Below are 14,816 nucleotides of genomic sequence, written 5' to 3' on the forward strand. Positions count from 1 at the left end.
ATTTTTCAATCAAAGAGGAATTTCTTACGGCACAAACCCCCCTCCATTCTGCAAGGGTATGACCACACCCTGGCGTTTCAGTTCACTTAGCACCTCAAGTATAGCGTCCAGTTCACATCGAAATTTATCAATCTCTCGATTTTTCTGTCGAACGACTTGCCGCCATCTTGCTTCTGTTTCGTCTTTCTCAATCTTTGCAGTGAGATGCGTTTTTTCTATAATCCTTTGTAAGTCTACTTCTCTCTGAGAGTGTCTTTGTTCAAGAGCAGTTATTTTAGTCTCCAGTGAGTCGAAGTGGTTCATTTCTGGTGTGAACATCTGTTTAGCGCGTCTTAGATCCGCCTGAAGTTGATTCACTTGCTGCTGGAGAGACTCCTCACGAACCTAACATAAAGTAGGAAACGATTTGGAATAAGCAATTCCAAAAATAGTTTAAACACATTTATCTACATTAACGATTTTATAACAAGCAAGATATATTTTGAAGTAAAAATTTTTTTTCTCAGTTCTGTGTTTCTTTTTAAAGAAATTGCAAAAAAGCCTGGAAAATTAGGGTTTCAACAGGATTTCAAAAAATTTCCGCGAAAACCAATGACAAGCGGACACCGTTTGAACTAGAAAGAGTTTTAAGGAGTGGTCTCCGCTAACGGAATGTCCTCCTGGGAGAGGTCTCAGTTAGCGGGGATTCCACTGTGTAAAACGATTCTTATGACCGGACATTGGATGGATTCATCAAAAATAAAAATCCTACAAAGCGATATTCTGACCTCAGCTGCTTCAGACGTCAGTTAAAAAACCTAAAGGTCACTGTCAGTGACGGTCACTAGTTTTGCTCCGAATTCTAATTTCATCATTAGGAATAGCTTTGGGGCTTAGAGCAGTTTTCACTTGAGTGTCGTAAAACCAAAACCAAAACCAAAACCAAAGTAATTACTCTGACCAATCACAAACGACACAGACAATCTAGGGAACCAATCAAAACTCGAAGCAAATACATGTAGTTGGCACGAAGCGCGGGAAAACGTACGCGAGCGAGTCGCGATTGGTTTTGGTTTTACTCCTGATTGGCCGAGAAAGTGGCGCGAAATTTTTAAACCAATCACCAAGCGTAGTGAACGCAAAACCAAAGCAAACGCAAAGTACTTTCGACACTCAAGTGAAAACCGCTCTAAAGAGTAAAAAACTGGCGCAAGAAGGTTCTTCAACTAAAACACTTGTCCTTACCTTAGTTGCCGCCATAGCCTCTGCATTAACAGTAACATCGGCCATCTTAGCCTTAAGTCTCTGAATAACTATCTCCTGTCCCGCTAGCTGGCTCTTAAGCTCTGCTACTTTAGAAGATCCGTGCTCAGCAGCAAATCCAGCCTTTAACTGTTCCACGTCGCGTTTGTGTTGAGCCTGTACACTTGCCAACTGGTCAGCTGCCTCCTCCCGAGAGAGCCGGGCACTTCGTTCGGTCTCCGCTAGAGAAGCCTGGAACCGAACCCGCTGTTGATCCATATCGAGTGACAGCTGAGAGACCTGCTCTTTAAGGCGCTTATTTTCTTGTGTTAATTCTTCCACTCGCATGTCTGGTTTGGGGCTGGTGTGCCGATCCACTCTGTGCCCCTCCAAAGCAAGCATCTGCTCTCTCTCACGCTGCAATCGATTGCATGTCTGCCTCAAATCCTCCAATTCTAACTCCTTCTTTTCTAGATTTTCCTTGAGAGGTTGAATCACGCTACTTAAATCGTCACTAGGTCGTTTTTCTAGATCAAGCCGCCTTCTTCGGCTGGGTTTTCCGCCTGAAGTGTCTTGCGCTGTCGCTTTAGATAAAGCGTCCTGAAGAACTTCAATTTCAGTCTGAAGTTGTTGAACTCTTTCATCATTCGCTTCACGTGCTCTTTGTAGTTCCTCCTCAAAGACTTTAGCTCGTGTGTTTGATCGAGACGCCTTTTCATACCGTTCATTCGCGCTCTGTAAATCGTTTTCTAAGTCCTTTATCCTATCCTCGTACTCCAGCCTCAATGCATTGTATTTTTGTTCTATGCAACGTATTCTCTTACTTGCTTCCTCGTCTTTATCCTCGAGCTCAGTTTCCAGTTTCTTCATTCGGTTCTCGAGGAATGCATAAGTCGGAGACTGTTTACGAGGTGACTCGGTCGCCACAGCCTGCGCTTGGCCTGGTGCCGAGGCAGCCGCGTAGATGAGAGCAGGCAAGGAGTTTGGGTAGCGCCGTTTAATGATCTCTTCCATTTCACGGACCTGTAAAGAAGATCAGAGAACCCTCGGTCTGAGTAAAGCTTGCAGTGAACGGCGACGACAGTCTTTGACACTTTCTGATTGGTTTTCTACAATTCTCAGCGAATCGAAGAGCAACAACTACACGATTAGTTTAAAGACCCCTCCTTCCAGATCTTCTAGGTCAATAAGTGGCAGAGCCAAGATAAATACATCAAAAACATGTCAAGAAAATAAACAAATCAAAACGTTCTTATTAATGGGGCTATGTCATGCAATTTTAGGCAATTTCGGCACCGACCACCTGGTCATAGTATTAACTAAAATACCGGTATCACAATAACGGCCTTAAACTGAAAAAGAACTCAGAAGAAACACAGAAAGGCCAAAAAGGGACATGAAAGGGCAATTAAAGAAGATTAAAACGGATTGCGTTCGGGTAAACTTGGAAAACGTCGGCCCGAAGTTTTTCAAGTTTATTTCAATTTGTATGTCATTTACAATGCTCGAAAATCATCGTTGTTTGTTATGTGGCCGTGATTTTGCCAATAAAAGACTTTTGCTCTGCCAATTTAAAGCGAAAAGAGCTCTTAATTAACGAAAATAAGTAGAATTACGTAAAACACCGTTACCTAGCCCCTTTAAGCGTTTAGCAAAACGTTTGCACGAAGCGTTCCTTTACCTGTCTCTCAAGATCCTGTATCCTCTTTGCATCGGTCGCTCTCTCCACTCCCCTCTGTTTTTTCTCAGCCACTGTCTGGCCGTGATGGGCCTGTAACCGAGCTACTGTCTCTTTAAGCTCACTTATCTCTTCCTCTTTCTTTTTGAGTGTCAGAGCATCACGGTCGAGCAGGGTCTGGGTTTCAGCATACCATTTGAGCTTTGTGCGCAAGCGCTCCACCTCGGCCGCGTGTCGACTTTCAAGTTCTGCAATTTCTGTGGTGTTTGAGCCTACGAGCAATCAAAAAAAAAGTTTAAAAAAAAGCTTAACAAAAATGGCACAAAAACAGCCATTTGATTGGGGTTGATTAGGGTTAAGTAGGGCGCGTCTCCAATCTATACATGGTTCAAACAGAAACTTGACAACAAAATTCCTTGAGGTTTCCAAATATAATTCTATGGTAGAAAAAATTAACTTGGCAGGTCTACATGACTCCTTCGGTTCGTGAAATTGGAACATTTCAGCTTCACTTCACATCAGACAGCACACATATGAGCCATTAGGTTTATTTTGGATGTTTCGGCCGAGCACCAGAATACAGTTTATAAAGAAAACCTATACCACACTACATACAGCCATGTAAAGTAAACAATATAACTCTACTTCATCTAGTAATCGCTATCACAGTGCATTACAGCAAAACAAATAACGAGAGCTGAGCAACCACTTACAACACATTGTGGTTAGAACAGTGGCCAGGAAAACCTGCCGTAAAAAACCCCGTGGGGAAAAAATGACAGGAAACCTGGGTAGAAACCAGGCTCAAGCTCTCACAGCCCATTCTACGAGGCTATAAACATTTAAAAAACAAATTTAAAATTCTAGCGAGTTGGTGTCGGCCTAGAATGATTGCCCACGTGCAATACCAAGCTTAAATATTCACACACCATTACCCATGATGCTACTGCACTCAGGCCCAGGGCCTGTCGCTCTCGTGCCGCAGAAATATTCAATTTCCGGCTAATTCGTATTCACTCAATCGCCAGAAATTCCATTTTTCAGTCCAGTCCCGGAAACTTAATTCAAGTGTAAATTTATTAATTACTGCTTTGCTTGTTGAAGATACCGTAAAAAAAAAACAGCAAACAAACAAACAAACAAACAAGCAACTATTGCTAATAGAAAAGAAACATGTTTAAACCTCCATGGAAGGCTGATCAGTTGGCAGTGTGTGACAGAGGAATTGAACTCGCACTACCGAGAACAAATCCAGGCGTGGCAGGGTAGAGGGTTGAACCAGGAGCCTCCAGATTTAAAATGAAAACTATCACAGTGCCCTAAACCACTCGGCCACTTCGTCTTCACAACATTTTTAAATTTCATGGCTTAATGCTTTTCCTCACATGCACGTTTTTTAACCACAACTTTAAAAACCCATTCTGTTGTCTGACTTATTACTTGCCTAAAACTTGGCTGTTTTGCTTGACTGCAGCATCTCTTTCATTCTCCACTCCTCTGACGCGTGTCTCAAGCTCTTGCTTTGCTCTTCTCAGCTCATCAGCCTCATCTTGTACCTCGCTCACTCTCCTCCGCAATGATCTCATCTCGGCCGTCAGCTGAGAGATTTTATCTGCACCTAGTGCGGCAGAGCCTGGGCCTGACAACTCTGGCCTAGGCCCCCCACTTTCTCGTCGCTCGATGTTCTCTTTCAAGTTGGCTAGTTCAGATGCTGCGAAGAAAAAAAAAGCTTGATGTCAGGGAATTGGCAGTATAAATACCTATAAACTAGTATAAAGCCTCGTTCCGTTCGGACCATCCAGGTTAGGTTGGCTGTCTGTCCGTACATAAGTACGTCTGTCTGTTTGTTTTTTGCTTGCTTATTTGTTTCTTTGTTTGTTAGTAATTTACTTTATTTAAGTATCAAATCTAACAAAATTGGCGCTAATTTGTTTGTTAGTTTGTTTGTTTCGGTTCAAACAGGAGAAAGGGTTGTTCAATATTTCCCTATCGTTACAACGGTCAGAGATGCGGTCTGTTGAAATACATTTACCAAAACCAGTGTAGCCGGAAACAGTTGGTCCGAATCAACAGAACACGACCTTACTTGCAATAGGCGCCGTGCGAGATTTGGCTTCCTCTCTAAATATAGCAATTTATTTATTTTTAAAGAAAAAGAACGCATTCAAAGAATTAAATATAAATAAATAAATAAAATACTTCATTCATTCGTTCATTCGTTACATAAATACATACATAGCTTTTTGTTAAGGCAAGTCTCGTAGGGCAACCATAAAGGCTGGTGTGGACCTGCCATTAAATAATACACTAACAAAACATATAACTATTAATGAAAAAGAAATATAAAAAGAGAATTAAAAATATATCAAGTCAGAATCCTTGGAATTAATCAAGCATGCCTCTTTCTCAAACTGGATTAGGTCTATAGATCTAGAGACACGTTTAAGACTTGCTTTGAAAAGCTGTAAGGAGGCAGCGTTTCTGATGTTTCTCGGGATTGAGTTCCATACAATAGGGCCCCGATATCTCACGCTGTTTCTTCCAAGTAAACTATTGTAACGTATTAGAGAAAAGTCATTAGAGCACCTTAATTTATAATTATTATCGTCGTGACGTGTTCCAAGCAGGGATGTAAGTTGATCAGGTAGAGAGTGATTGTACACCTGGTACATAATGGAAGCAAGCCTTCGCTTGTAAATACAATTCAAAGGCTTCCATTTTACAATTTGAAAAACGGCAGCATCAGGTGTTTCACTGGGTAGCTTGTGAATTAATTTGGCAGCTTTAATGTATAATAGTTCCAAGTCGTTGAATGTGGCCAAGGAACATGATCCCCAGACCGAGATACAATAGGTGATGCTTGGGACGATACCTTTATAGTATATTTCTTCAAGTACATTTGTTGGCAGCCCTTTCATTGTTTTCAAAAATTTCAGTTTTCCAACAAATCTGCTATGTAACGTTTTAACTTGTGCTTTCCAGTTTAATTTGTGATCAATAACCACGCCCAAGCAGGTAGATTTTGTGGTAAAGTTAATGTGAGAGTTGCCAAACATTAGTGATCTCAAGGGGCCAACGAATGAGTGGTTACTAATTAGCATAGCCTCCGTTTTTCCTGTGTGCACTGTTAGGCGGTTCCTATCGCACCACACTTTAAAGTCGTTTAATATTAGATTTAGAGAATCCACGATTTCTTCAATTTCCCTTGCTATGTAATGAATAGTAGTATCATCAGCAAACAAGTGAACATCGTTCATTTATTTATTTAACAGGGGCTGCGAGAGATTGAAAGTAAAAGAGCCCATTCAAAAAAGTAAAAATAAATAAACAAAATACTTCATTCATTCGTTCATTCGTTCGTTCGTTCATTTATTTTTTTGACAGGGGCCGCGAGAGATTGAAAGAAAAAGAACACATTCAAAGAAGTATAAAACCGACTCTTTACCTAGCTTCTGGTTCTCACTGAACATTCTGGCCTCGTTAGCTTTTTCCTTGGCCTGCATTTGTTTCAGTTCTTTATAAAGTCGCTCATTTTCTTGTTGATATCCTGTTAACAGCTGCTCCTGCTCACGAACTTCTTTCTCCAGCCTTTTCAGATCCTCTTCAGATGCACCCTAAGAGAGGAACCACACAAGTGATCAACATCTTTTCTCTTCTTACAACATCAATACAATACAAACCGACGGGAGATGAGAAGAAAGAAAATCATAAATAAAGGGATATTGATCTTGATGTACCACCAACTTCTGTACGTAATTTATCAGGAAATCGAGGGGAAAAGAAGAAGCCACGAGCCAAGCGGCCCACACTGCCGGAGCGTATCCCGGTTTCCGTAGCATTAAGCGGCTAGGAATATTTCTACTCCCCCCTGAATGGGATGCTAGTCCATTGCAGGGTTGCCTCCCAGCATTATGTCGCCGGTTCCCATTTACATGTATACATCTGGGTGAAGAGACAAGACAAGTGAGTCCAGCGCTCAAACCATTAGGCCACCACGCCTCCCATCAGGAAATCGAGTAATAATAATTTTAGTTGGACAAAAAATCGAGTACCAGAATAATTTAAATCCTATTGCGCTATTTTCTACCCTTTTCAAAAGCTAAAGATGTAAGTAATTCTCCGTGATAACACCAACAACAATTTCTTATCAGAGCCTTATTAGAAAATCAATTTTAAAGTTCACAAGAACCATATAAACTAAAAGTAAAATCTCACGTGTAGCTATTTTGTAAAATCGCCTTTTAAGCGATTCAGTAGATTCCAGTGAAACTTCGATATTGGTTTTCGATGTTTGGTGTTGTTAAAAATGATTTTTTTTGACAAAGAATTTTGCAATAAGATGTAAATAACTTTGGTACAAAACTTTGTCCAATTAATAGTCTACGTCCTGGCGGATTCCGTCTTAAACTGGCCTTTTTTTAATGTAGAGCTAATTTTTGATGTAAACTCATTTTTGATGAGATTTATTTTTAATATAATTTAATGTATTTTTTTAGCTATAAGATTATTTAGACTAGGTTTTTATTACAACTTTTTACGTTATTTATAAGGCTACTTTTTTAAATGTTATTTTTAAGTGACTATTCTAGATAACTTTTTTTAAGATTGTAGAGCGCTTTAGATTTCTAAGAAAGAGCGCTATAAAAATGCATCATCATCATCATCGTCATCATCATTATCATCATCATCATCATTATTATTAGTAGTAGTAATAAGAATTAGATTCTAAATCTCACCTCAAGGTTCCCTCCTGCCGCTACTCTTTTTCGCGTGTCAGCTTCTATCTCAGTCTCATTTAGTTTCGCCTGCACGACGAACAGCTCTTGTTTAAGCTCGTGAATTTGACTTTCATACTCAAGACGACACTTCTCCTCTCGCCTGGACCATTCTTTCTCACGAGACGCCACATCAGCAATCAATTTGTCGTTTCTTTTTTTCTCGTCCTTCCAGGCAAGCTGCCAATTCTCTACCTCGGCCTGCAAAGCTCGTTCGCGAGACAGTCGGTGCTCGTCGGAGGGTCTTCGGAAGGATGTTCGGGAAACCGATTTTGCTGGTTCGTCGTCGGACCATCTCGCCGGCGGTGGCTCGGTTTCTTCGGGACGAACAAAGTGTTTTAAGTAGTTTGCGAACGATTCCACAGACGCCGCAAGTTGCTTGGCCGAAGGACTTGTTTCAGTCGTTTTTGGAAGAGCAGGGCTTTCAAGATGAAGCTTTTTACTAGCACCAAACGATTTCTTAGTCTGGAAAATAGGAAATAAGGAAATGAATAAAACGATAAAGACTCGAAAAAATAGCGAAAAGTCCAGGACACTTGCTCTCTCTTTGAGAAATGTTTGTAATGGATTTCTTGTCAAAATTCTATAATCTTTAAAAGAGCATTTACTGTGTACAATAACCCCCACCCCCACCACATTTCCATTTTGGCTTGCTTTAGGGTGAACCTAGAATATATATTATTAAATAAATACGACGTTTGAAACGTCTGTCTCCGAGCCTAGTAGCTGTTAGCTTTCACAGCACGAAGCGACTAGTAGCATACACGTAGCTATTCCCCTTGGATAGGGTCTAGCTAATCGCCGATTATTAATCTCTCATTTTATCAGGTGCGTTAACAGTTTCCTAGTACCCATTTTTACTCTGGGTGGGGAGAGACACCGTGAGAGAAAACTGTTTTGCCTAAGAACACTAAACAATAACAGTGGCCAAGGCACAAACCCTGGATTAAAGTAGCTGCTAGGTTACTGCCCCTCCCACATAAGATAACCGTTATTTTGTCTCTTGCCCGAACACACCTTTGCTTTGCTTCCTCTCATGGTGGGCGTTGGTGACCATGACGGGCCAGATGATGGAGAAGGTTTAAACAGTTTACTTCGCTCTACAGAACTGCTGGACACTTTTCCTTTTTCCTTTCTTTGTTGTGGCTTCTCTCCAGCTGCGGTTTTCTTGGCAGGTTTTTCTTTGCTACTCTTTGCCGTTTTCTTAGTCGAAACACTTGCCTCAGTGCTTTTCTTGACGCTTTCCCTCCCCGCACTCTTCCTTGCACGTGCTATACTCTTAATACTCTGTAAACTTTCCGGGGGAGGTGTGTCTTCATCTTCTTCGTCCTCCTCTGCTTCCTCTTTGTCAGCTTGCAGTAAGTTAACAACAGGCTGCAGGCTAAAGCCATGCCTTTCCTCAGCTGCCTGCAGTTCATATCCTCGCTCACCCTCCGCGAACCCGGGCGAGGTATCGACAGCAGGCCTCAGTTTCAAGCCTCTCGCCTCTGCTGCTGGCTGCAGACTGAAGCCAGCGACATCACCAGCTGGTTGCAGGTCAAATCCTCGACCCTCAGTGTGCGCAGCTACAGCAGGCGTCAAATCAAGTCCTCGGGATTCCAACCGATCTGATGCAAGTCTTCCGTGCACGTCATCAACAGATGACTCAACACTCAAGCCAATCTCCTGACTGTCATCCAGCAAGGATCCTACAGGCTTCAACCCAAATCCTCTTTCGTCGTTTTCTGAGACAAAGGAACTGGGCTTCCCTTGCCTGGTTTCCATGGCAACACTGTCATTTGTGGCACCCCAGTCATCCGTCACAACAACAGGTTGAAGATCAAACCCTCGTGTACGTGTTTCACCTTGCTCGTTTTTCTCGATAACAATCTGTCCATCACGTGACTGATCCATTCCTTGGATCACTGCAGCAGTGGGAGGGAGCTCGAAATTACCTGTAAAAAATATATTTAGGAAAAATCGACAGAAGCTTTTATTAACACTTTTTGCCTGCAAAAAAATTAAGACATTAAGCTGATACATTTAAAAAAACAGGACAATGATTTAAATATTTCTATCTTCCCCTTGACACTGCGACGATCATTCATCACTTTTATATACATCCGCAGTTCATATATGAATCATTTCATATACATTACATCAGTAAGCAAAGTCACGCAATCATATTGAGTACACGTGAGCGTCCCATCATAATCCAATAGTGCACGCTGAGGCGTGTGCACATCGCTTTGCGAGAAAATTCTTTTATCGTGCGGGTTTTGATGTACATTTCTACCGGCAATGTTATGCAACAATTGGTTCATGCTTTTATCTGTGCACTTTTGAGGTATGGTGCACTTGGGAAATGTGGAGATCACTCCAGAAGCTAGAGTTGCTCTCGATCATGCACGATAAAGCATGAACCAATTGTTAATTACCTTATTATAGGAAATTAGCGATACATGTTATTAACGCGAATTTCAAAATTCGCGTTAATTTTATTGATGTTAATAAATATAAACACGTTTACTATAAGCATTTAACCAGAACTTTTCTTAAATTCGCGTTAATTTTATTACGCGTTCATTTTGTTCGCGTTGTTAAAATGCTTCGCTATATTCCTATAATAAGGTATAGCATAACCGCCCGCACCCACAAAAAACTTTCATACGAAAATAACAGTAAAAACAAAGTCATTTTTTATAGAAAGTTCTGCACTAAGCCCTGGTTCGAAACAGTACCTGAATATTTGGTGCCTGTACCAGTAGCAGTGAGTTGAGCAGCTTGAAGCGCAGCCTGTAGTTCATGAATATCTCTTGTGCTTCCACTTGCTTCATAATCAGGTCCTGTTCTAAGCAAGGATGTTTGTCCTTCAGCAGTCTTTGGACTTGGTTCTTCACCAGAAACTGAAACACACAATACAAATTATCGCGACTTAAGTTTTCAGTAGCGTTTTTCACGATGGTTTTAAAGTAAATAGCGAAAATTTGACGTCGTGAACAAAGAAAGTCGCTTTTAAATTACAAGAAAAGTTTGGCAACATTCGCGAAATTTAAATGTCGCAAAATACTACTTTCGAAAAGCGCGATATTAAGGAGTCGAGGAAATATCATGTAATAAATACACCTTATTCGATGGTTTAACATAATAAGCGCGGATATTTTGCGACTTGCGTATAATTTTCCCGCGCCACGTAGGGGTGAGGAAAAATACAAGCAATGATCAAAATGTCCGCTCTTGTTATAATTATGTTAAACCATCCATCAATCAAGACGCTCGATCGACACTACCGACTTTCTTGACATTAGAGCGGTTTTCACTTGAGTGTCGAAAGTTAATTGCGTTTGCTTTGGTTTTGCATTGCTACGCTTAGTGATTGGCTTAAAAATCTCGCGCCACTTTCTCAACCAATCAGAACTAAAACCAAAACCAATCGTGACTCGCTCGCGCACGTTTTCCCGCGCTTCGTGCCGGCTACATGTATTTGCTTCGAGTTTTGATTGGTTCACTGGATTGTCTGTGTCCTTTGTGATTGGCCAGAGTAATTACCTTTGGTTTTGGTTTTACGACACTCAATTGAAAACTGCTCTATTGATCGTATTTGTATTTCTTGATGGCAAGCAAAATATGCGCTTGAGTTGTAGAAGTCACAAATGTATTTATTATCTCTGTTTCAGATAAATTGTCGTAAATAAACTTAACCAAAACTTGTTCTCGCTTGCGAAATCGCATGATTTGTACATGTATGCATTTCATTCACGTGGAGGTACGGGTACGTTTCATTTACTGACAACGGAGGTTTTATATGTTCGCTCCAGCGATTGTATCTTTGAAGGTTTGTTTGGCCATTTATATCTAGTAGAGTATTCTGTATAGAAATTACTTCAAGTATTTAACATGATCTTGTACCGAATCGACTTTACATGTGTAACGAATCGACTTTGACTTGTATCGAAACGACCGGGCTATGATCTGGAGATGAAATCACTAAAAATTATCTTATTGCCTTAAGGCCACCTTGTTCCCCACAGGAAAAAACAGTGCTTAACAGAAATTAAATACTGGCACGGTACTGACCTTCACTAGAGACAGCAGCAACTTGCGGCTTTTTCTGTTCTAACAGAAGATTGAGAGCCGCAGCAGGTCTCTTGGTTTCCAATGTAGAATCCAAGGACTCCATCAGAGAAACTAAATAAAGAAGTGAAAAATGGTATTCATTTCCAAATCCAGTATATCAGACTTTTGACTAATAGAACACCGTTACAGTGGTATTTGGACTATTCCTGCTTATAGAACGCTCTTCCTTTAGCCATCAGATCTGTGAACACTGTTACCGATTTTAAAGGCAAACTTAAAACATATTTGTTTTCTAAAGCGTTTTTATTAAAATCCGAATAGAATTGTAATTTCTGAGAATTTTAGATTTTAGTTCGGTATAAATTGTACTTTAACGCTTGTAATTTTTAACCTATAACTTAGTTTTTAAGAATTTTAGTTTTTAAGCTGTAATTTTAACTTTTTGTTTTTTGTAATGCGCATTTGAACATTTACGTATGGAATTTGCGCACAACAAATTCATAATTATTATTATTATTATTATTATTATTATTATTATTATTATTATTATTATTATTATTATTATTATTATTATTAATGTATTACAAGGTTAACTAACTAGCGTGGATCGGTGCATAGTTTATTTTGTATCTTATCTCTAGGATAAGGTTCGGGTTATTTTCAAGGCCAACATTTATGAGGGGAGAAAATTGCTTTTTAACCATTTTTTTTATATATGACTTTTCTTTGGATTCGACATAATTTATGTATATCATTTGATACATTTATATTTTTTCCTACAAATTTCTAAGCCAACTTGTATTAATTTTTTGAACAGAGAAAAACAAATTCAGACTGAAGCACTTTCAAGATAAAATAGAAAGAAATTTAATGTATCCTGGCATCATATAAAAATCTCGCAGCTACCCCTTCACGATGAGACCAAAGCTCTCCGCGAAAGGAATGAAAGTGAAAATTCGGGAGCCTTGTAAACTTTTCAAAGTGACTGGCAAACGCACAATGGTATGATGGTATGAGAGCATTTATTTAGCAGCAAGTGAAAATTGTAGCATCCTCTATTATGAAATGTTAGAATTCAGCGTGCTCACAAAAGACAATAAGATCACCAGAGAGTGAATAAAAAGCATTTTCGAGGTTCCTTGTCCGAAATATTTCCGGGGGGGGGATACCCCAGACCCCCCACATATGAGCAGACTTTACAGGCCAATTAGCTAAGCCTACGAGTCTTCAAAAAAGCTAGCTACGCCCCTGGAAGTCCACTTAATCCACTTTTACATACTGGTATATTGCTTTATAGTTACAGTAGCGTCGTCGATGTTGTAGCCTTCAATCATACAAACCTTTAGACAGCATACTTGGTTTGGCTACTTCAGCAGGTTCCTGTATAATTACAAAAAGAAAATAAAGAAATCCTACTTATATAAAGTACAACAATTTTCCCAGCGGACAAATGAAAAGAATGCTTACTCTACGCAGTCTCTGAAACCCTTTTTATCAGATATGTATGAAAAAACCTCCCCAACCAAATGCTCTCTCATTATCTGGTTTCACAGTCTGTTTGCCGTGTGGCAGGGCCCAGCCACAAGAAGAAACTATGAAGTAATGTTTGTTCTTCAAAGCTAACTAGTCCCCTGCTCAATACGGCCAGCAAGCCAGCCAGTCAGCCAATGATACATTCTCTGCACCCCTGTAGTGAATTATACATACCGGTGCTGAAGGTCTTGCTGGTTCTTCAGTATGTTCAATGCTAAGCTCCTCAGGGCTCCGTGCATCTTCAAAGTTATCACTGTATTCTTCCTCCTTGTCCACTTCTTCAGCAGCTTTGTTCATTTTGTCAGTAGTGCCTTAAATAAGGGTTAAAAAATGGGGTTGCTTTCAGGGAGTTGCATGTAAAACTTTTTTTAGTACAGCGCGTGTATTTTTTTCATTAAACAGTATTCAGAATAATTAATAATACATTTTTACAATTATATAGTTTATTTAACAATTAGTCCATGCTTTAGTTTGCACACTCGAGTTATGGTGTACAACCAAATGTGAATGGGAAGTCTGGAGAGCACGAAAGAAGTATAAGAGGTGCTCGAGGTGATAGCCGAGAACTCTAGCTTCTTGAGTGCTATAATAATAATAATAATAATAATAATGATCTTTTAACAGGAGGCTCCACTCACTAGTGTGGTTTTCAGGGAGGTCCTGAGATAAAAAATAATGGCATAAAGAAAAAAAATGAATTAAAAATCGAAATTATTACAAAGTTGATTAAAAACCCCTAAAAGCTAAGAAAGATACGACTTAAAATATATAAAATTGAAATTCGCAGTAAAATTAATAAAAATACAATTGATCATTAATTGTACTACTGTATAGCTCAATAGTTCACAGCTAACACCATGAACCAATTTTTTTATAACAATGCCAGTGGAAATGTACTTCAAAATCCACACTAAAAACTTGCGCCAGAAAACATTTTCTGGTGAGGCGATCTGCTCACACTATCAGTGTGTACTATTGGATTATGTTACACACATAAGTATACTAAATTGGATTGTGCGACTCTGGTCCCCAATGGACACCTCCTGTAAGCTGAAACTTCCACTATTATGCCATCTTACCATATTAGGTCAAGAGAACATGCAAAATTTGAGCCAGTAACACTGCAGAACAGGGCAAAAATACAGATGGAAAGCAGAACAACAAAATGGTTAAACTAAATTATCCAAACTTTGACTTTGGCATTAAATGGCACAAACAAAGTCGGCACTCTTAAAAATGACACTTTTTCAGGTTACAAGGGTCTTGCAAACAGGAAGTTCATCTTTGCTAGGAAATTTGTCATTTGCAGTTATTTTACAGCAATAATTCCACTACAGAGTTACAATATTTTGCTGTAAAAGTTCCTACCTGTCACATTGAATGTAGAGTCACCCAGTTCAGCTCCAGTGGCCTGGAATCTCTCATCTTCCCACCTTTGCAAACACAGTGTACATGTAAATTAAGAGTTAACCACCTTGGCAAGGAAAAAACTCATTTGATGGCACTGGCAGGTATGTCTGGAAGGATCAGGGATCTCAACAATGGAAAAACTC

General features: G+C 39.8%; 1 protein-coding gene across 1 annotated transcript; it reads right to left on the reverse strand.

The window, feature by feature from the left end:
* Nucleotides 1–9: 9 nt before the first annotated feature.
* On the reverse strand, nucleotides 10–14,783 carry LOC144639506 (centrosomal protein of 162 kDa-like). Its single transcript, XM_078498802.1, has 12 exons — nucleotides 14,632–14,783; nucleotides 13,438–13,574; nucleotides 13,071–13,110; nucleotides 11,731–11,841; nucleotides 10,395–10,559; nucleotides 8,692–9,608; nucleotides 7,636–8,139; nucleotides 6,345–6,513; nucleotides 4,344–4,610; nucleotides 2,903–3,171; nucleotides 1,225–2,244; nucleotides 10–384 (listed from the first exon to the last, which is right to left on the reverse strand). Exons 2-12 carry the CDS (start codon nucleotides 13,558–13,560, stop codon nucleotides 25–27), a joined length of 3,945 nt encoding a protein of 1,314 aa, XP_078354928.1. The 5' UTR covers nucleotides 13,561–13,574; nucleotides 14,632–14,783; the 3' UTR covers nucleotides 10–24.
* Between the last annotated feature and the right edge of the window lie 33 nt (nucleotides 14,784–14,816).

This window comes from Oculina patagonica, unplaced genomic scaffold (assembly GCF_052425735.1).
Source record: "Oculina patagonica isolate OP01 unplaced genomic scaffold, crgOcupat unplaced100, whole genome shotgun sequence".
Classification (NCBI taxonomy): Eukaryota; Metazoa; Cnidaria; class Anthozoa; order Scleractinia; family Oculinidae; genus Oculina; species Oculina patagonica.

Bases quoted from the DNA above. Each gene is read 5' to 3' on its own strand.
- LOC144639506 (XM_078498802.1), bottom strand. From the start codon at position 13,560: ATGAACAAAGCTGCTGAAGAAGTGGACAAGGAGGAAGAATACAGTGAT. The intron at 8,140-8,691 runs GTGTGTTCGGGC...CCTATTTTCCAG, and splicing joins TGAGAGGAAGCAAAGCAAAG to ACTAAGAAATCGTTTGGTGC. The intron at 385-1,224 runs GTAAGGACAAGT...ACTTTATGTTAG, and splicing joins AGGCTATGGCGGCAACTAAG to GTTCGTGAGGAGTCTCTCCA.